Below are 23,499 nucleotides of genomic sequence, written 5' to 3'. Positions count from 1 at the left end.
TGGACATACAAAGATAACCCATGATTTTATAGTAATGAAGGAATGTGTGATGTGTGTGACAGTGAACTAACAATGCAACATATATTAATAGACTGTCCTCTCTAAGTGCTAGAACGACAACAACAACATTTACCTAATACCTTTTAAGAATGTGAAAATAATACATTTAAAATTCTCAAGTTTTTACGTGCCATAGGACCGAGTAACCAAATTTAATATTAGCTTTTTCATGTAAACTTTCACTTTTTCCTCTTTCACATTTCATGTAAATACAATTTAATGCTAATAACCTTATAATACGGTTGAAGCAAATTGTACATAAAAAAAAGTTTGCTATACCTATATAATTATATTTATATTTTGCCAGTGTTTGTGTCAAAATTGTTTTGTAAATAAAAATTCGAAATATTTTTACATACAGCATTTATTTTTTTAATATAAATAATATCAGTTCATTGCAAAAATCAATAAAAAGTTCATTTCCTAGGAAATTTTAATCGTTATCTAACCATGAAGACCTAAATGACCAGCTCCATGACCCCATCCGCCAAGTCTAAGTCCTAAACCGGCATGTCCCAATCCCAAACCCAAACCTAAGGCAGCAGGGGCAAGGATAGCACCGTGTCCGTTGGGGCCAGTTGGTCCTACAGCTCCGTGTCCGTTGACTACACCAGCAGGTCCAGCAGCTCCAGCTCCAGTTACGACTCCGGATGGACCAGCAGCACCGGCACCGGTGACGATTCCAGAGGGACCTACTGGGCTAAGGGCATGGCCAGCAAGACCCCATCCCAAACCTAAGGCACCGGGACCAGCAAGGATAGCACCATGTCCGTTGGGACCAGTTGGACCTACAGCACCATGTCCGTTGACTACTCCAGCGGGTCCAGCAGCTCCAGCTCCAGTTACGACTCCAGAGGGACCGGCTGCGCCGGCTCCAGTGACGATTCCAGAGGGACCAATGGGGCTAAGAGCGTGAGGGTTGACAATACCGGCATGTCCCAATCCCCAACCTAATCCGAGTCCGAGGTGCGAGGCGGAAGTGGCCGCTACCATGGCGGCGAAAGTGAGAGCAATCTATAAAAAATACAGAGGGTTAAATGATATAGAAAACAATATATTCTTTGGCATGGGCTACCGCCAACCAGTCATAACACTTATATTACAAATCTAAAAAGAAAAAGTAAAAAAACAAATGAATAAGAAAGAAAAGAAATAAATGTTGCCATAATAGTGATAAGATATCAGTTATGTATTAAAGTGTTAAGATAATAGTAAGTTGTGGAAAATCGATTCTCATCTATGGACCCGTCAAGACATTTCATTTAGATACAACTACACTAGAAAAAAACAATATAAATAAATAAAAAACACAGATGCACAAAAGCATCAACAAGTTTATCAAATTGCTTTTGTAAAAATATTTACTATTTACTGAATACGAGTATACAGCTTTAAATCAAAACCAAAGAGCTGAATAATATTTCAATATTAACAACAGATTTAAAAAATAATCTAACTCAAATTTTAGATAAAATATTATTTTGTATTCGAAGAAGTGGAACTCAGAAACGATTTTTAATCAATCAAATGTTTTCAAAATAACCTACCAAAGCGTTCATGTTAAGCTGTTGCGATTAAGACACAGGACCAAACTGATATCGTTTATCTTGCACCCCTGGTTTATATACATACACATATGTTCGAATGACCTTCGACTAAATATGCATTTCGCTGAAAATATCTTTTTGTCCATATAACGGTGTCTTGAAATTGTTAGCGGTATGTAAATCTTATAGATTTTAATGGTTTTGTTTTCTATTTGGCTGATTTACCGGTGCAGTTATTTTCAAAGCGGATTTTAATTGATAGAAATAATTATTTCCTAGTGTATGTTAGTTATAATTTAAAAAAATATATATTCTTCAAAATTTAACATTTGTTATTAATATTATCATTAATATTAACAAAAAAAATAGAAAAATTTAAAGATTTTTTTTTAAATTTGTATAAAAATGTCAGCATGTCGAATATGGAAAATTATTTTTTCTTCAAATGTCAAATAATGATGACATTACTTATCTAACTTGATCCTGTCAAAGTTTGATGTCTCCGCCGGCAGCAGTTTTTTTTCCCATTTCTTTACGGCGGAGGTAAAAATGTTGTCATGGCAACAATATGAAACATGTCACAAAGCAACAATACAAATGTCATTAACAACAATTAAACATCATTTTTATTTATAGTAATATTAAAAGTACAATTAGTTAATGAGGCATTTTCAAAATTGAAACCGTGCAAAAAGGTTCCCGACTCTTGATACACATTGGTAATTGATGATACTGATGGTCGAGAACAACTTTCAGCAATCATTTCAACGTGCTACTGCATCATTAGCCGCGGACTCAATTTCGTTTAGGTTTTCCATTTTCGCACTAAATTTGCGCTTGTGGTTGCAACAACAATAAGCTGTCTTTAATAATTGCAAACAACTGTCAAACAACTGTAACCAGGGAGACGCAAATCCCACCTACGACTTAATTATTTTAATTTCTAACATCTAGACGACTTTGATAGTTGTCACAGTTAATTTCGAGTAAAAATAGAGTATGAATCAGTTCATTACAGATGTATTAGATGGTCTTGGACTAAAGCAGATGGTAAATCAAGCAACTAGAATCACCCAGTTTACATCGACTCTGCTTGATTATGTAATCACATCTACTGAGGATAAAATCTTGTCTATCGAAGTAAAACATATCCCAGAAATAAGCGATCATGAATTGGTTGTTTTAAAATTTGGTTGTGATGTCAAATCTAATACAAATAAATTTATTACTACTCGGAATTTCAAAAATTTAAATTACAGTCAATTTAAATCTGATCTGGAATCTATACCATGAAGAATAATATATGAATTGCCAGATATAGACAGTAAAGTCGATTTTCTTTCTAATAATATCATTACTTTACTTGACATACATGTTCCATATCAGACTTTTAGAATCTCAAAGAAATATGCTCCATGGTTAACTAATACCATCAGGCAATTAATGTTAGATAGGGATAAAGCACTTACTGCTTACAAGTTAACTAAAAATATAAATCAATGGAATGACTACAAAGTATTGCGTAACTTAGTAACAGCCATGACTATAAGGGAGAAAAAATCATATTTTAAAAACATACATGATCAATCTTCTAAAGATATGTGGAATAATTTAAAATTTTTGGTAAATAATTGCAAAACCAAAAATAACTTTGAAATTAAAAACGTGTGGAATGCAAATGAGATAAATAAACACTTTATTGAAGTCATACCAAACATGAAAGTAGACATTGATACACAAATATTCTATGAAAATGACTAAGCATTCCCTCAGTTCTTTTCTTACCTTTAAAACAGTATCTGAAATTAATATTTTACATATTATTAATAATATTAAAAGTAAAGCTATTGGTGATGATGGTATTAACATATTAACGCTTCAACTGTGTATTCCCTTTTTTCTACCGTATATCACACATATCATTAACTTTTGCTTAACAAATTCAATTTTTTCCACTAAATAGAAACGGGCACATGTTATTCCGCTACCGAAGACTAAAAATACAGAAAGCATGAATGAATTAAGACCAGTAAGTGTACTGCCTACATTATCTAAAATTTTGGAAAAGGTGATTGATATTCAGTTACAAACGCATTTATAAACGCGGTTTTAGGTCCAGATATAGCTGTCTTTCTGCTTTATTAAATATTACAGATGATATTTTTAGAGCCTATGACCAAAACAAAATATCAATTCTAATTCTTCTAGACTACTCAAAAGCTTTTGATACAATTAACCATAATTTGTTATTCTCTATTTTAAAATATATTGGTCTAGAAGCGAGAGCAGTTGATTTAATGAAATCCTATCTTTCTAATAGATGTCAAGCAGTAAAATTGAATCAAAATATTTCTTCATTTCTAGATCTTAATACTGGTGTGCCTCAAGGATCTATATTAGGTCCAATTTTATTCTCTATATACACATCTAATTTTCCTTCTGTGTTTTTGACCTGTTCACAACATTATTATGCAGACGATACCCAACTCTATATGTCATTTTATCCAAATGGTGTGATCAAGCGGTAAATGCAATAAATCATGACCTTCTTCAGCTGCAGATTTTTTCTCAAAATCATTGTTTAAAATTGAATACATCAAAAACTCAGGGTATCATTTTTGAGAGGAATCTCCATAAGAAAATATTTTTAGAGAATTATGCCAATCGAATTATCTTAGGAAATGACAATTTAATTTTTAGCAAAAAGATTAAAAGCTTTGGTTCGACGAAGATTTAAGGTTTACACATCATGTAAGTATTTGTTTACAACAGGCTTACGCCGTTTTAAAATTACTGTATCAAAGCCGCAATTTATTAAGTAGGGCCACAAAGTCATTATTATGTAATGATCTGGTATTATCAAAATTAAATTATTGTGACGTGCTTTACAATGCGTGTCTCACTGAATTTGATTCATGGAGAATACAGAAATTGCAAAATTCTTGTTTGCTTTTGATTTTTGGCATCAGGAAATTTCAAAGGATAAGTCATGTTTTCACTGTAGTCAAGTGGCTAAATATGAAAAATCGTCGGAAACTCCATGCTTTATGTTTTTACCATAAAATCATTCAAGAGAGAGTTCCACCATACCTGTACAATCGAATAACTTATAGGACGGACGTTCATAATCTTAATCTTAGACACAAGAATACCCTCACTTTACCTAAACATACAACATCCTTTTTCAAACGTTCATTTTCATATTCAATTGCTTGCAATATTAACAGTTTGTCCTACAATATTAAAAATCTGTCTAGAGTCAAGTTCAAGAGATTAATTTATGAGCAGTTGTTAGCTGAACAGTAATTTAAAAATTTAAGAATTAAAAAAATAAATAAATAGTTTATAATTTATAAATTTAATATGTACTTAATATTTTTATGTTTTATTGTAAATACAATTTCGTTATTTAGATATAGTCTATCTATCCTATTTTCGGGGGGTTAGATGGAAGAGCAGTTGTGTGCCGCTGTTGCACAGTGGTGCACAAACTGAATCTCGCCCTACTGATATTATATTTCATTGTAAAGAAAATTTAATCTGTTGTTAATAAAGACATTTATTATTATTATTATTATTAATTGTACTATTTATGGTTGAAAATTGATACGTTTGAAAAAAAACATAGTATACTTTATTCGGCAAAGAAGCGACTTTTCTTGACTTGCCCTCTATTACGCGCCTCACTTCGTTCAGCGCGTAATATCGGGCGCGTCAAGAAAAGTCATGCTTCTCCGCCTCATAAAGTAATACACTATTATTTACGAGCAGTAATGTTAAAAGTTAATCTAAATGTTTTTAAGTTAAATATACGACAGTAATTTTTTAAAAAACATTTTGCTAAAGAAATGATTTTTCTCGCTTTTTTTATTCATATTAATGATACTTTTTTTAAATTAGTACCTTCACCATTTCTTGAGTAAATCTACAAAAAAGGACATAGGTGATAAACAAATTGAATCTCTTTTCAAATAAATAACGGATTGATCTTAAATTTTAAGGTTTTGTTAAGCACTTTAATCTTAAAAACAATTGTAATACCTGAATCAAATTGATTAACCGAAACTGGTCATATCTATATCTTGGTACCTATAACTTTGTATGTTTATTAAAAAAAACGGGTGTGGCAGTCCAGTGGGACTGCCGGTAGAAGTTACACTTCTATACACGCATTCGCCGTTACAAATTTATTTGGGAGTCAATCTGCAAAATCGTTACATATGTAATGCTATAGGTAAGACATAGCAGAAGGATTGAATCAATATTTTGATGAAAATCTATATTTTTATTTTCATATATGTATGAAAGGAGTTGGATGCAAACATTTTTTTACACATACTCTGCAGTAAAATTCATTGTTTATTTTATTATTAATATAAAAATACAATACAATACACTGCAACATAATTCAATATAATAATACAATACAAATTAAAATGCAATATTCCTAAGTATTTAAAAATGACAATAATATACATAAAAAAATACACTACAATACAGTGCAACATAATTCAATATAATACAATACAAATTAAAATGCAATATTCATAAGTTGTAGCGTTTTAAATTTGGTGGAATATTATTGTTTTTCTGTTTGCAAATGAATTTTAAAACTATCAATATATTATGGCATTTTAAGTTGATATTCTAAATATCAAGTTTTGGTATTCAGCTGTTTTTGTCTTCCGTCGTTAAAACGCAATAAACTGGAATATTTAAAAGTTGTTTCGAGTCCCCTAATATAATATTGCAAGTCAGGTATACGGTTTTTCTAAGACGTATTAACTGAGAATATTTTTTTGTCTTTGTTTACATTAATATTCCCCTATTCTCTGTATGTATTGTGAGGTAAAAAATTTCCAGTTAACCAATTTAAAAGTAAATACTCAAGAAGTTTTTTGTCGGTTCGTTGCTAAGAACAAGGTCAAAAAAGGGTAGATTGTTTGTTTTAAGTTTGTAGGCAAAAACTAGCTGTGAGACGTAAAGGGAAATTTATTTTGCGTTGAAATTTGTAAAATGTAAGGCATCGAGGAGTCGACATTTAAGCCCCAAGCAGAGCAGACAGAAGAGATTTTGAATCGCGAGTCGATTCAATTTTTTTTGTGTAATATCTTAAGACCGGTTAAGGTGATGATACTCTATGCAATGTGGCAGTTTAGATCAGAGTAATCACCCATAAGATTTGTGCAGTACACCGGCAATGATGAAATTTGGAAAATGTTTATATAGAATGTTCCCGTCGACAGTTTGATTTCCTCCATCAAGTTTCTGTTCCAATCGTTCCTGCCTACGTATGGAAATGGTTTATTTTTATTCAAGTTGAGAGTTATATCCTTTGCAGCTCCAGTCCCATAGATGTTAACAAGTTTTTTTTTGAAAGTTAAGTGCTAAACAGTGAAATCAGGTAACAATTAACATTTTAATTTTAAAGTAAAGACAGATATTTTTTTGCTAAAACAATAATTGCTTTCATTAAAATTTAAAGGATTTGTAATAAATAATAAATTGTAAATTTTATGGTTTAACAGCTGTCATTTTAATTGTTTTTTTTTATGTAATGTTAACATATGACAGCTAGCTTTGTTCTTTTCGATATTCATTTGTTTTGTTTGTTTAAAAAAAGGTTAATCTCTGTGCGATAACATTTGTAAGTTTTGTAGTATCTCCAACCCCTTTGTAAACGAAGTTTCTAAACGGCCACATGTAAGTTTTTTTATTCTGTATTTGGCAATTATTTATATAGTATATTTTTTATGCCACTTATATGTTTGATAACTGTTTGTTTGAGACAGAAATAAATGTTTATTCCATTTCTCTGAACTACTTTGTTTGCTTTATTTTAGAATAATCTCCTAACCCTTTTATGTGTTTTTATTTTAGGGATTTTTTTCCTAAATCCGGCAAGTTTAGGATTTTTCGAAGCGGCGTCTTTTCCTTTCAAATAGCTAGATATTCTTTTTCTTGTTGTCCCTATTTGCCAAGTGTCCAGGAGATTTGTGTAAGGACACCTTTATTTCATTGATTGTGTAGATACCCCAATCCGACCCATTTATTTCAACTTATCCACGACCCCAGCTCTCCAACAACCCCCTGAGTGCCCTTCGCATAGTAGCGTTTATTTTGCTTGTCCTTACCACTTGGTGCTTTGTGCCACGTGATGGCCTTTGCTCTTATAACGACTCTTGTCAGTCCTCCAATTCACTGATGGGATTGTTCCATTTTTTGTTTCTAGTTATTGTCTACTCTTTTATAACCTGTACATTACATTTTGTTTTAATGTCGTCAGTCCTTATTCGGTCTCTCCTTGTTTCCCATTCTGTATCGTCTTCCTTTACTGACGCTTTTTATGACTTTATCGATGATTATATTGAATATTTAATAAATTGCAATTAAGTCTAAGATATTAAATAACACCGCGAATAGAATTACATCCCTATCTGACACCTCTTAATAACATTCATTGGTTAATCGCCCAACGACTCCAACGACTGCTATCTGCTTTCAATACAAGTTTTCTATGATACGTAGGTCTCTACAATCAATGCCTTTGGTTCTTAATATTTTTAAAAGCACTTGATGCTGTACCCTATCAAATGCCTTTTGTAATCAATGAAAACCTCATAAATATATTTACGTTAATCTCAAAATTGTTGGAGAAGTACAGTTAAGCAAAAAAGTGTCTCACAGGTACCAAGCATATTCTTAAATCCAAACTGGGTTTCAAAGAGACTTGGTACTTTCGTAATAACTTCTTATTCTTCGATGAATAATGACAACAAAAATTTTCAATGTGTGGCTGGTATGTCATCCCACTAATTAATTTGTCGAATCTTTTTGCCTGCTACTTCTTCAAAATTGATATAAAAACAGACTTAAACCATTACTCAGATATTTCACCAGTAGTACACAGGTCATTAAAAAGCTTAACTAGAATACTGATGCTGTCCTCTTGTATTATTTTTAAGAGTTCACCTAAAATTGTATCTGGTCTAGTTGAACTTCTTGGTTTTGGCAGATTTTATTGCATAAAGATCTTCAGATTTTTTAATTTTAGTTCTTTCTTGATTTGCATTGCTCTATATGTTTGCCTGTCATCTTGGAACAATTCATTGTTTCATGTAAATCTCGTTCATCAATAATAACTTAAGTATTAGTATTTCTATTATTGCCAATATATAGCTACCTAAACTGAGCAAAATTATTTCATTAGCCTCGGCAAACTCAAGCATTTCAACTGAGTTGCAGTGAGATGCATTACCATCTGGAATAATGAGTACCTTTTCAGTTGGCTCTCTGAGAAGAAATTGATTTTTTAATTAGTCAAAAAGAATATTCTTATTAATATATTTCATTACGGTACGGCGTTATGTTAGTACCTTCGCCATTATGATCTGGTTTCGCTAAGATCTCTTAATATAAAATAAACCTTACATTCACGAATTTAGACGCAACTTGATTTTTTTCTTTTCTGAATAGGCTTGTGTCGTTGTCAATGCAGTTATGAACTCCGTGGAAGAGTGTTTATTTGTTTAAGTAGTCGTGTGTCATTTTTAGACAGTTAGTTTAGCAATTAAACTTGCCGTTAATATTATTTGATAATAAAAAGATTACGGGTTGAATTAGTAAACTATGTCTTAACAATTAGGGAATTAATAAGAAAAAAAGTTATTTCGCAAATAATGCCTATGCATAACGATCTTTTCAACAATAAGATGCGTGATATGAAATGTGTTTTTACTCAATTAAATTACAGTGGAACTGCTGCGGCTAGAAGATATTCACAATTATACTCAAATCGAATTCAACCCAACTACAAACTGTTTCTTTACAGCCGCCTAGGTGAAACAGAGTCTCTATGTGCTAAAAGTCATCACGAAGCTTCAAAAACCATTACTGTCGATGAAGAAGATGGAATTTTAATTCGTGTTGCAGAGAATCCAGATAACAGCTTTCGCCGATTAAGTCTAGCAGCAGGGATAAGCCAATCGCTTGCTTTTATAATATCGAAGATGTAAAAACTGCATTCATGCCATTACACTTCTGTTCAGAATTAACTACCTGAAGATTTACCTGCTCGTTTACAATTTGCTAAATTTTTATAAAATAAACAAAATATTTATCCAGATTTTCTGGATACAATTCTTTTTACAGATAAGGCAACATTTACCAGACGAGGAATATTTCATTGGAAAATTAATCATTTGTGGTATCCTCATGCTAAGAGAGAAACTCATTTTCAGCACGACTCTACTGTTAACATTTGGTGTCATGTAATATGAGACTACTTAATAGGTCCTTTTGAACTGCCAACCAATTTCAATGGACCTCTGTATTTGGATTTTCTTCAAGAACATTTATACGAGTTACTAGAGAATATACCTCTCGCCTTAAGACAAAGCATGTGATTTTTACATGACGGGGCACCACCACATTATTCTTTAGAAATTCATCAATACTTAAATCAATATCGTTTTCGCATCGATGGATTGATCGTAGAAGTAAGTTTGTTAGGCCACCAAGAAGTCCTGATTTTAATCCTTTGGATTTTTCAATTTGGTCGCAAATAAAAGCATTATTTTACAAAAAAAATAAGAATTAATTTATGAATTGAGACAGAAAATCGAAAAAGTTACGAATGTGATTAAAATTAATAGATAAAGATTATTTGATAATAAGAGATCTTTGCGAAATCGGATCATACAGTGTATTGAGGTATGTGATAACATATTTTAAATATTTACAATAAATGTAACCCAAAAAGGTATTTTTAGAAGGTTTTTGTTTTTTTATTTTTTATTTCTTTAATTTGTTATTGTTATACATTTAGAAAATAAAATTTATTATTGTAAATTTAACCAAATCAAACCAAATTTATTGGCAAAGCTAAATTAGAGTCTAAATTAGCAATCCTCGGAACAAAATACGTAAAATTGTCAATTTTTAAATAGAAATTGTGAAAACATTAACTACTAAAGCGTTAACTAAAAATTACTAACTAAATTATTGCGAGAATTAAAATCCATATTTAAACTTTAAACACGCGGTATCTCGGAAACTAGCAATATTGGTATAAGGCATGTTGGGCAGAATAATCATATTTTGAGGTCTAGAATCTACAACCGCAAGAAATATTATTCTTAATTAATCACCCTGTATATTGAAAAAATAAATATCGAAATCTGTTCCCCACGTGAAATGGGAAACTGCTCAAATATTTATTCCTCTTTCTATTTTTGAAATTAAATTTTCTATATGTATTGTTTAAATTTTCTGGTTTTTATTAAATTTGTCTGTGAGATTTTGTAGTTTTGAAGCAACAAATTAATTTTACAATTTTCAGAATATGCTATTTTTAAGTTTTTTTAATTTTATAAAAGACAACATTTTGGAATTGTATTTTAATTACCATTTGACTAGTTATTCAACATTCAAAGAAAATCATTTTTTTCACTTAATTTAAGTAGATTAAAAACAACACCGAATTCTTTACAATAAACATGTAAGTTTTCTTTTTATAGGTAAACATTAACTAAAAACTGGCTAGATTGCTGAATTATTTCGAAGATTTAAACGTAGTCTTATTATTTACTTATTTCACTTCACTGAAGAGTAAAGTAAAAAAAGAAAAAATAATTAATTATATGTGTAAAATGCTTTTACTTACCGTTAGTAGAATATAAACCTGTAAAACAGCAGTGTCAAATGACAAAAGCAACATTATATACACTTTAAGTGTAGAATACTATTATTCGTATAAACATTTCGTCAATATTTGTATTAAAATACATATATAAATAAAAACTTCGAAATATTTTTAATACAGCATTTACTATAAATAATATCAGTACATTGCAAAATTCAATAAAAAGTTTATTTCCTAGAAAGTGCTATTTGTTATCAACCATGAAGACCCAAATGACCAACTCCATGACCCCATCCACCAAGTCCTAAACCGGCATGTCCCAATCTCAAACCCAAACCTAAGGCAGCAGTGGCGAGGATAGCACCATGACCATTGGGGCCAGTTGGTCCTACAGCTCCATGTCCGTTGACTACACCAGCGGGTCCAGCAGCACCAGCTCCAGTAACGACTCCAGATGGACCTGCAGCACCGGCACCAGTAACGATTCCAGAGGGACCTACCGGGCTGTAAGCATGGCGAGCAAGACCCAATCCCAAACCTAAACCTAAAGCACCAGGACCAGCAAGGATGGCGCCATGTCCGTTGGGGCCAGTTGGACCCACAGCTCCATGACCGTTGACTACTCCAGCGGGTCCAGCAGCTCCAGCTCCGGTTACGACTCCAGAGGGACCGGCTGCGCCAGCTCCGGTGACGATTCCAGAGGGACCAATCGGGCTAAGGGCATGGGGGTGGACGAGACCGGCAGGTCCCAATCCTAAACCTAGACCTAGGTGTGAGGCAGAGGCAGTCGCTAGTAAGGCGGCAAAAGTAAGGGTAATCTGTAAAAAATTTAAATTTTATAATTAAGAGAGTATATATTCTTATTCTAAATATTATCAAAATGCTTTTGCAAAAAAAATGTGTAACGGAAAGAAATTGTTCTAAACCAAGATCCAAAGAAATTAAAACATTTCAAAAATAAACATATTTTTGAAAAAAATCTGATTCAAATCTTTGATAAAATATATTTAAGAAAGCATTTTGGGTTTTTATTTAAAAACAAAAACACTAAAAACGATTTTTTATTAATGATCAACCAAATATTTTCAAATGTACCATTGCATTCATGTTGAGCTGTTTCAATTAAGACACAGGATCAAACTGATATCGTTCATCTTGTACCCTGGTTTATATACGTACACAAAATATTATAAATGATTTTTAATTATATCATATGCATTGAATATATTGAGTATAATATGCTGAAAATATTTTTTACCGATATAACGGATCTTGAAATTATTCGTAGTATGTAAATCTTACGGATTATAATGGTTTTGATTTTATATTTGCCTGATTTACTAGTGCAGATATATTTGAATCGCAGATTTTAATTGATAGAATGAACTTGATTATTAATGTTACGTTGGTATTTTGTTATTTAGAAAAATCAAAACAGTGTCAACATTTTTTTGCACTAAGCTATTATAATAACTTCAATTTCTTTTACTACTATTGGAACATTTATTGAACCCTTCCATTTTGGTTATTCTAGAATACTGACTAGACTTGGAACTTTTATTAAACCCTTTCATTTTGGTTATTCTAGGACTACCATACTAGAAATACTGAAATAACTCTTATACCGTTCTATTGATTCTGATTCAAACTTGGAAAGTTTGACTAAGTTGTGCTCCAATGCCATAATATGTATATGGCTCATATATGGCTTTTATTTCATCAGATCAATAGCAAGCTTTTGCTGAAAGCAACTAATATTTGCAAATTTTCGACAGGTCAGGGGACAGAAAACAATTTATTTAATTGTTTAGTACTTCGCCACCAGAGCAGGTGGCACCACTGTGCTCGAACAACTAAAAGTGGGAAAATTTTGGAGACATTAGTTATGTATTGCAAACAGGAAAACAAAAAATAAAATATTATTGAATAGAAAAATACAACAAATTATAGATTATAATAACAGAAGAGAGGCTAGAAAATTTTACAAGGAAATCAAGCAATGCACCCAAGGATACATAACAAGATCAACAGTTTGCAAGGACAAAAATGGGGCAATTATCAGCGAGAAAGAGGAAATAATGAAAAGGTGGAAGGAGCATTTTCAAGAGCTGTTAAACCCAGAAAAAGAACAAAACGAAGATGAAGAGATAATCCACCACACAGCAGAACAACTAGTTGAGCAACCAACATTGGAAGAAACGATAAACGTCATAAAACATCTAAAAAATAACAAAGCACCTGGCACAGATGGAATAACTGCAGAACTGATAAAGAATGGTGGACATGCGCTATGGAGGCGTATCCATAAACTAATTGACCGCATATGGACACTAGAAGTCATCCCAGAAGATTGGAAAGTGGGAATCATACTTCCTATGTACAAAGGGGGAGACAAACGACTCTGCAAAAATTATAGGGGCATAACAGTTTTAAATGTCATCTACAAGATATTATCAGGAATTATATATAGCCTCCTGGAATCGTTTTCGGAGGAGATTATTGGTGAATACCAATGTGGCTTCAGACCAAAGAGGTCAACTATAGACCAAATACATATGTTAAGAGGTATACATGAAAAATGTGTTGAATATAACATACCTATTTACAACTTGTATATCGATTTCAAACAGGCGTTTGATGGAGTAGATCGACAAAAGATGTTAAAGCAACTATCTATGTTAGGGATACCCAATAAGTTGGTTAAACTTATACGAATGACTCTGGAGGGTTCCAAAGCTATGGTGAGAATAGATGGAGATATGACGCAGGCCTTTGATATTGAAAATGGAGTTAGACAAGGGGATGCCTTATCAACAACACTTTTTAATCTAACTTTAGAAGCTGTTGTTAGAAAACTGGATGTAAACGGCTGTATTAATACAAGATCTATGCAAATATGCGCATATGCGGATGATGTTGCCATAATAAGCCGCAACAAAAGAATATTAAGCGAAAAAGTTATAGAACTGAAACGAGAAGCTGCTACGTTTGGTCTATATATAAATGAAAGCAAAACAAAATATATGGAGTGCACAAAATCGAATGAACATGAGAATCTGAAAGTAGACAACCATACCTACAAATATACCTCCACTTTTCCCTACCTAGGCTCAATAATAAAGGACAACAACAACATCAGTCAAGAAATACAAGCACGGATTCTTAGCGGTAATAAGTGCTTTTATGCATACAAAGACTTAATGAAAAGTAAGTGACTGAATCGTGAGTCTAAGCTGAGAATCTACAAAACAGTAATTAGACCAGTGGTCACATATGGATGTGAAACGTGGACCCTCTCAACCAATGATGAAAATCAACTGAGAATATTTGAGCGCAAAATACTAAGGAAGATATTTGGACCAATCCAATGCAGCGATAGTTCGTGGAGAATTAAAATGAACCACGAGCTGGATGAACTAATGCAGAGCGCAGATATTGTCAGATTTGTAAAGTCACAAAGACTAAACTGGCTTGGTCACCTAGAAAGAATGCCAGATAATCGAGCTGTAAAAGTATTCCAGAGATGGAAGCCCCAAGGAAACAGAACAAAAGGAAGGCCCCGTAAAAGATGGATAGACGACGTAGAGAGGGATCTTAAAACCACGAACATCAGGCAGTGGCGAAGGAAAGTATCCGACAGGGCAGAATGGAAGAACATTGTTAAGCAGGCCAAGACTCACAAAGGGTTGTAGCGCCATTAGAAGAAGAAGAAGAAGAAGACATGTGGACGACATCAGTACAGTGCAGCTAATCAACTTAATAGATTTCTTATCTGTAACTTATACTTATCTTAAAGCGAAAACTTTAAAATATATAAATCTGAACTGACAATAAACACTGTTTGATTTCAAAGGTAACTTAATATTATTTTGTTTCTGTTAATATTAAAGCAAATGAATTTTGTGCCAAAACTTTAAGGACATACGTTGTGTCCAAAATAGAATCTAATCAGTTTTAAAGATATAGAAATATTTAAAGCCATCCAAATTATGATCGTAAGCTGCCTGAATCAATCTGCATTGAGCTTTTATAATAATATACTGGTCTTCATTTAGCATACCATATATACGTATCATAGAAGTATGTCTAATAAATAATCTGAAGTTTGATATTTTGTTTAGTAGTAAATATTGTATCAATTATACAGAAATAAATATATTCTAAGATTATTAAAAAACTGTCCATATAAAATATGTATATTATGCCGTTAAGTCTATTCCAAAAACCCGTTACAATTTTTAAGATATATGTAGCAATATTAATAATCTTGAAGGCCAGATAATGCTCTTAGATAAGTATTTAAACCAGGGGCGAAAACGATGTAGTATCAGTTTGATCTTGTGTCTCAATAACCACCCAACATGAACTCCATGGTATGGTACTTTATTATTTTTATTATATATTTAAAAAACTGTAGATAACTATAAATATTTCTCCACATGTCTATATATATATATATATATATATATATATATATATATATATATATATATATATATATATATATATATATATATATATACTATCAATTTGAAACGTTCTTTGCCGTTTTCTGATTTCCAGTTTCCATTGGTCTCGGTCATTCAGAAGGTAGTCTTCTATTTCTCTTGCTTTTATATTCTTGTCAACTCCTCTCCAACTTAATATTGGTCTGCCCTTCTTTCGTCTTTCCTGCAGTGTCCAGTTTAATACTTTTTTGGGATTCTACTGTCATCCATTCTTTGTACGTGCGCGTACCATCTTGGTTGGTTGATTTTGATGTCCTCTGTTAGTCTGTGTTTAACGTCCATGATTTCTTAAGTTATCTTGTTTCCATGTCTTATCATTATCCATACGTGTTGCTTCTAAAATCTTTATAGCTGTCTTCTTCAATGGCCATATTTGGCTTCTATATATAACAATGCTTTTAACAATGCTAATACTCTGTGTTTATTTTCTCTCAAAATTGTTTTATCCCGCAGTATGATGTTCAATTACCGAAAGGCTTTCTTGCGAAAGACAATGTGCATCCTTGTTTGAGTTCTTTATCCATCACAAACCCTTTGGATATTTATTAGCCTATCCTTATTTTACTCGTATTGTTTTTAAATTGTTGCACTGCCTTGATTAAAGTTGCATTAATTGTTTTTTTAAAAGCTTTCCATAATTTTGTTTATGGTACACTGTCGTATGCTTTTCGAAGGTACATATATGTATATTAGGTGTATTGCTTGATTTCGTGCCGTTTTTTTTTTTTCTATAAGTTGGCTAATTGTAAAGAGATGGTCAATAGTCGATAAAACCTTCTCATATCACTGTATTCTCCCTCTAGTCTCGTATTAATTTTCCTTAAACTCTCGAGATCGTGCCTATCACTGCTACTGCTATTCCTCGGTAATTGTCACATATGTCTTTAGCTCCCTTTTTATGTATGATTGATTTAACCGAAGCTCCTCACTCGTCCGGTATATTCTCTCCTTTTACACATTTTTGATACATGCTGGTTAGCTTCCTGTATAGCTTGTTGGTTCCGTATTTTAGTAGTTATGACGGGATATTACCTGCATCTGATGAATTTTCATTTTTCAACATTTGACATGATTATTTTACTTTTCTGCTCTTAATTTAAAGTGGGGATGCTATTGTATTTACTTGTACATACGAATGTATTTGCTGTGTTTATAGACATTCTTCCCTTTCCTCCGTCACTAGTTTTTCAAAGTATTCCCAAGTAAGTGCAAATGCTGAAGCAGTTTTCCTCCCAGTATTTTTGTATTTCCCTTCATACCTCTCTTTGAGCTGTTGGGTAATCAGTTTTAGTTTAATCCGTTTTTACGTTCAGAGATGTTTTGTATTTATTACGTTTGATTTTTATTTTCTCTTCGATTTCTTCGTCCTTCCAATAGCGCTTTCTTTGTACTGTCTTTTCCTACTTGCCTAACACTTCTTTTACTGCCCCCTTTAAAAATTCTTTTATACAATATTATTGGCCCTCTACACTATCAAAGTTTCGCATATGACTTTTTGGTTTTATCGTTTTTTGTACAGTGTTTTTGAGCATTCGTTCTTGAAGGTTTCCAAGTTGTACTTAAATTCCAGAGTTGTTTTGTTTTGCTCTATTTTTGCATATTTTGCATAACGGTTTAAGATATAAAACGCTGGACTTTTTAAGGAGTTATGCGTGTAACTGACCTTCACATCATTTAAAACCTTAGAGCCACAGTGGTGGCTCATCATCAGTGGTCACGGATAATGATGACGACTGGCCAGGGGGAGCGTATACTTAAATTATTAGGATTCTGTACTTTTCTGGTAGTTTAAGAACGATGTATAAGACTCTCCAAGATTTCAGCAGTTTTTGTTAAAAGATATTTGATTTTTTTATGGACCAATAGTACTACACCGCCAACATGTGTATTGTACTCTTTATGGAACTAATAGAACAAATGTCTAGAATTAAGTATTGCACATTGTTCTCCTGGTAGCCTCGTTTCACTAAGGCCAAGGAAATTCCATTTGATTCGGGTTAGTTCTTTCAGTTCTTCCATTCTTTCAGGTAATTTAGCGTTCTCAGTGCCCGTTTTGTATTCTTTTTACAAATGCATGTGTTTCATTGCGTATTTGTTTGTAAGCTTCGTACGCTTGGTGTGTCTTATTTGACATGTACTATAGGTGAGCTTTTTTCTTTTCCTTTCATTTCTCCTTTACCTCTGTACAGAACCAAGAAGATTTTCGCTTTGGGAGAGACTTGCTTTTATTTATCTTTTTATCTCCCAGAGCTTATTTAGCTGAGTCTAAGATGCTTGGTTTGAGTTTTGCCCAGCTTTTCTCAACTTCATCGCTTTGGACGATATATGTGTTTCTGCATTTTTCTGCTAATTCTTATTTGACATGAATATCTTGTTGTGTTGTCTTGTATATTTTCAATTTTATTTTTGTGGTTTATTCTGCAATTCTATTTTTATGTTATATATATATATATATATATATATATATATATATATATATATATATATATATATTTATGTTATACTTTACTTTACTTAATCAGTAGACCCATTTGTACCTTTCGGTGTTGGGCCGTTTAAAATACAATTCATTAAATTATAATATTTGACAGTCTTCTGAGGTGTCCTAGCTCTTAACGAACTTTCTCCATTCCTTCCTATTGGATGCCATCTGTGTTGCTTCCTGCCAAGTCTTACCCTTACTCTGCAGTATCTGCGAGATGTCACTGTTCCATTCTTTAATGGGTCTTCCTCTTCCGTTCTTCCCTATTGATTTGGCGACCCACACTCTTTTTACTTGTCTATTATTGTCCATCCGGGTTAGATGTCCGAACCATGCCAATTTTTTCTCTTTGATTGACTCGAGTATCGATTTGATTTTGAGTCTTTCTCTTATTTCTTCATTTCTGATTCTATCAGTTCTTTTTACTCCTATCGTTCTTCTGAGGTATTTCATCTCTGCTGCCTGAATTCTGCTCTGATGTCTTTTGTTTAATATCCAATTTTCTGCTTAATATGTCACTGTAGGTCTATATATTGTTTTGTATATTGTCATCTTGGGCTTTGTTGATATTTCTTTGTTATTGAGGAATCCTCTATTTAGTGCTTGGAATAGTTTTCCTGTGTTTTTCATTCTGTTGTTAAGATCATCCTCGATGTCTCCTTTGTTGTTGATTACTGTTCCTAAGTATTTGTATGAATTTGTCTGTATTATTTTTTGTTGATCTATCATTACTTCTATTTGATCTTCCGTCCCTTGTTTTCTTGATATTTTCATTATTTGAGTCTTCCCTTTGTTTACGTTTAAGTTGTATTTGCTTGCTTCTAGGTTCCATTTCTCTAAGTTGTATTTCAGTTTTTCTGCAGTTTCCGCAATTAATACTGTCGTCTGCAAATATACACATCTCAGCATTTGTCTATTTATCATTTATCTCTAAATTTATGTTATAATGTGTTTTTATTCGGATTTTTCACAGTACTAGCTTATGATAGCTTCCTATCTCTGAAGATGTTATTGGCCTTACATTCAAAATTTGGGAAGAAAATAGCTCTCTATTTAAAGGAATGTAGTCGATCATAGATCTTTATACTCTTGTATTTTCAAAGATATACTTGAGTTGTTCTTTGTGAGAGTTATTTATAAGTAATTTATTTGTACTGCAGAAATCCTCATAGGTTTAGTATAAACATCTGGATAGGGATAGTTAAAAATTATCTACTAAGACCTGTGGAATTACCTGCTCGTTTAAATGAAGCTGATTACTTACATTTCCTGCAAAATGTTTTACCTGATTTGTTAGATAATGTGCCTTTAATTCGGCAAAACTTATGGTTTGTACATGACAGCTGCCAGCCCACTTTAGTAGGAATATACGAGACTTTCTGGATAATAACTACGAAGGCCACTGGATGTGAAGAGACGGCCCAGTTGCTTGACCAGCAAAGTCGCCGGATTTGAATCCTTACGATTTTTTTTGAGATACATAAAAGTAGTTGTTTATTCCGTTTCGAAACAAAATCCTGCACAACTCTGTCTAAGGATACAAGATGTTTGCAGTGAATTTAAAAATAACTTTGCAATTTTTAAAGAATTTGGCGTTCTCTAAGTAAAAAGGCAAAATTATGCATAGAGACTTATGGCCATCACATCTAGCATCTTTTATAACTATCTACTTTTAATGCTTATTTTTTTGTGTTAGTTTCGTTCCACCGTATTAAATGCTTTGTTTTTAAAAATCTTTAAATAAAATTTTGTTTCAATTTGATTTTTTGCTTCTTCAACCAAACTTTTGTTACGAATTGTCTGCTGCATTTATTGAACCAAAAACATAAATTATAAAATTAATTAAGGTACGTTTCACTCTAACTTTCATGATGAAAAAACGAAAAATTTTCAAATCGAAAAACAGTGTATTCTCCAGACTAAAAGTAAGAGTACTTTTAGTACTAGAATAAACGAAAATTTAATTATCTAGTATCACAAACGCTTAAAAGTTAAAGACAAAAAGTTATGCGTTAAAATAACCGTTGACCTGCCCAAAACAGACGCCTATACCCGATAATATAAATTCGCAATTGATGGAATCGATTTTCAACTCTGGAAAACAAATAATAGTACCAGTTTTCGTTTTTCTAAATAGAAGCGGTTTGTAGGTTCTGAAGTAAAACTAATTACAAGCCGCCATCTTCAAAGAGGTCTAGCTGCCTTAGGAATCATTTTAGGGCCAGGTGAATTGAGTTCAATTGTTTTAAAATTATCTGAGGAATCTCTCGTCTTCGTTTGTCAGGAAAGTTTTTTACACCCTGTACATATAATTAATGTAAATGACTTACTTGTTCTAGTGGATAATCGTCCAAAATTTCGAATTATCAGTTGACCAAAGGCAAAAAGTATTGTTTGTTTTAGTGTATGTTGATTGATTTATATATACCTCTTCGAATTGTTGGAAGTCACTATTATGCTATTAATATTAATTTCCTTCTTCGCGTGCCATATTAGAATTATTCGTTAGCGATCATTATTTCAACGGCTTCTCCATCTTCGTGGACATGGAATAATATCCTGCAGTTGTTATCTGAGACTTATTTCGTTCTCATCTACAATAATTTTGTCAATTAATTTTTTACTTTTTTGTGCACATTAAATCGTGTTTAGATATTACCCATTCCATCGCACCTTTCTCTCGTCCATTTTTACTTTGCTATTTTTATTTCTCTTATATCTTCGAGGCACATGTCTATATTCTGATTTATTTGATTTAATAAGTTAAGGCTATTGATTAATTTTAAGATATCTTCTATCATCCATTTACTGTTCTTCGTTCTTCGTATTTCTGTAACCATTACTTGTGTAGATTTCGTTAACTTGGTTTTTAATTTCGTTCCATATTTCCTCTGGATCTTCTCAATTTTTAAATTCTAGTTTAATTTTATCTTTTGTGTCTATATCGTCATATAAAATTAGTAAATTGGTTTTTGTTTTTATTGCTGGATTCATTTTAGCCTTTGCCTTCCCATCTTGGTTTAAACCAATCACTTTGCCTTCTGTTGTCTTATGCCATTTACCATTTGTTGACTCATTTGCCATCGACGCCGATTCCAGGACCAAAGGGTTCCCTGGCTATCTCTGGCTACCTTTACTTAGTTTAGCCTGCAGATCAATACAGGTACCCGGAATGTGGCATGTTGAGCTAGAAATAAGAGTTATATGTCTTAGAAGGATTAATTATTAAGAACCATCTTCCATCTATGACGTTTTATGTGGTTGTTCCGATAAAAGGTGCTACTTCTATAACACAAATGCTACAAAAATAACATTGAGTTTATAGGCAACAGATAGCAGAAGGTTTTGCTCAATATTTGGTAACTATATATAGTCTGAATATTACGACTGGTAACAGGTAACAAGATAATGAAAATATGACATTTCCTAACCTTAGACTGTCACGTGTCTTAAAACTTAGCTCATGTCCTGATTTCCTTAATAGTTTAACTGATTCGTGTTTACTCGTTTTTTTACCATGTGTATGTATTAGATTCAAATAAGTTAGTGTTACACTTCTATTTTTTACACATTTTTTTTTCAGATTGTTCTCACCTTTGTCGCCTTGGTAGCTTCCGCATCTGCTGACCGCTTAGGCTTAGGATTAGGGCTAGGTTTGGGATGGGGAAACCCAGGCCTTCTCCATGCTCGTGCTCTTAGCCCAATCGGCCCCTCAGGTATCGTAACTGGAGCCGGAGCCGCAGGTCCTTCTGGAATCGTAACCGGAGCTGGAGCTGCTGGTCCCGCTGGAATAGTCACCGGACGTGGTGCTGTCGGCCCAACTGGTCCCAATGTAGGTGGTATTTTAGGTGGTCCTGCTGCCTTAGGTTTGGGATTGGGCGTCCCTGGCATTGGTCTTAGACCATTAGGACCTGCTGGAATCGTAACTGGAGCTGGTGCTGCTGGTCCCTCCGGAATCGTTACTGGAGCTGGAGCCGCTGGACCTGCTGGAATTGTCACCGGACGTGGAGCTGTTGGCCCAAGCGGACCTAATGTTGCTGGAGTCTGGGGAGTTCCCGCTTTGGCTTTAAGAGGATGGGGAGCTGGACCATGGGGCCACTAATGGAAAAATTTAATAACCAAATTGTTATGTTTATATAAAATGAAGTGATATGAAAACTATAATACATATTTATCTGTATAATTTGTACTTTTTTTTTTATTAACAAAATCGCATCAGCCAAATTAGCTATTAGCGAAACAATGATAGCGAACAATAATTTGTATTACATTGTTAATTAAGGTTAAGAAACTTTTTGTGTTTGAAATATTGTACTGTAGACCTAAAATATCGCTAAGCTTGTTTGATATATTGTAGAACATGCACTTTGGCGTTAATGCTGGACAGTTCTCTAATATATATTTGGTTGTTAATTTTTCATATTAAGGTCCTTATCAATATTCTTAAAAAATCTTCATCCAGACACACATCTGAAACTGCTAGAGTTATATAATAAGATCTGGTTTCAAAACCAGCTCCCAAAGTTATGGCGACAAGCAACTACAGGTCCTATCAAAAAGAATGACTCATCTCCAAATCTGCTAAAGTCATATAGACGAATTTCTCTCACTTCTTCAATATGTAAACTGTTAGAAAAGATGGCATCTAGAAAGAAATAATATTCTTGGCCCATCCCAAACAGGCTTTAGATCAAATCGAAGTACAATGGATAACCTGGTCACACTACATACTGACATTGTTAACGCATTTTCGAATAGAAGCGAAGTCATAGCAGTAACTTTAGATATCCAAAGTGCCTTCGACACTGTACAAAGACCTCTAATTCTAAGAAAATTAACGGAATATAATTTAACTGGTAACATTTATTTATTTTTAAAAAATTTTAGACAAAATTTTTAACAAGTCGATAGGTATTTTAGAGTATTAACAAATGGAAAAATATCAAAACTATATGCTTTGGTTTGCCTCAGGGCTCAGTTTTAAGCACTACCTTATTTTTACTTAGCATGAATGACTTTCCTCATATATAGAACCACCAGTCAGGTACTCGATATATGCTGATGATATTATATTATACTGCCAAGGCAGAGTCACAGCTACCACCAGCACTTTGCTACAAAATGCAATAAACAAAATAGATACCTTGTCTACGCGTGCTGGATTTGTATTTTCAGCTCCTAAATCCAAAGTAATTCACTTTACCAAAAAGCATAGACCTAATCCACCTTCTATAACTCTAAACGGACTTCGTTTACAAA

General features: G+C 32.9%; 2 protein-coding genes across 2 annotated transcripts; both read right to left on the bottom strand.

Annotated features, from left to right (window-relative positions):
• Positions 1-414: 414 nt before the first annotated feature.
• Positions 415-1,657, bottom strand: LOC140447017 (uncharacterized). The gene is made up of 2 exons (XM_072539605.1): positions 1,608-1,657; positions 415-1,074 (listed from the first exon to the last, which is right to left on the bottom strand). Exons 1-2 carry the CDS (start codon positions 1,617-1,619, stop codon positions 505-507), a joined length of 582 nt encoding a protein of 193 aa, XP_072395706.1. The 5' UTR covers positions 1,620-1,657; the 3' UTR covers positions 415-504.
• A 9,819-nt stretch (positions 1,658-11,476) lies between these two features.
• Positions 11,477-22,977, bottom strand: LOC140446657 (uncharacterized). Its single transcript, XM_072539247.1, has 3 exons — positions 22,972-22,977; positions 21,835-22,338; positions 11,477-12,068 (listed from the first exon to the last, which is right to left on the bottom strand). Exons 1-3 carry the CDS (start codon positions 22,975-22,977, stop codon positions 11,505-11,507), a joined length of 1,074 nt encoding a protein of 357 aa, XP_072395348.1. The 3' UTR covers positions 11,477-11,504.
• Between the last annotated feature and the right edge of the window lie 522 nt (positions 22,978-23,499).

Source organism: Diabrotica undecimpunctata, chromosome 7, assembly GCF_040954645.1.
Source record: "Diabrotica undecimpunctata isolate CICGRU chromosome 7, icDiaUnde3, whole genome shotgun sequence".
Lineage (NCBI taxonomy): Eukaryota > Metazoa > Arthropoda > Insecta > Coleoptera > Chrysomelidae > Diabrotica > Diabrotica undecimpunctata.
Note: the sequence above shows the minus strand (reverse complement) of the source record. Positions and strands in the feature narration are given on the sequence as shown.

Bases quoted from the DNA above. Each gene is read 5' to 3' on its own strand.
- LOC140446657 (XM_072539247.1), bottom strand. The intron at 12,069-21,834 runs GTGAGAACAATC...AATTTTTTACAG, and splicing joins AAGCTACCAAGGCGACAAAG to ATTACCCTTACTTTTGCCGC.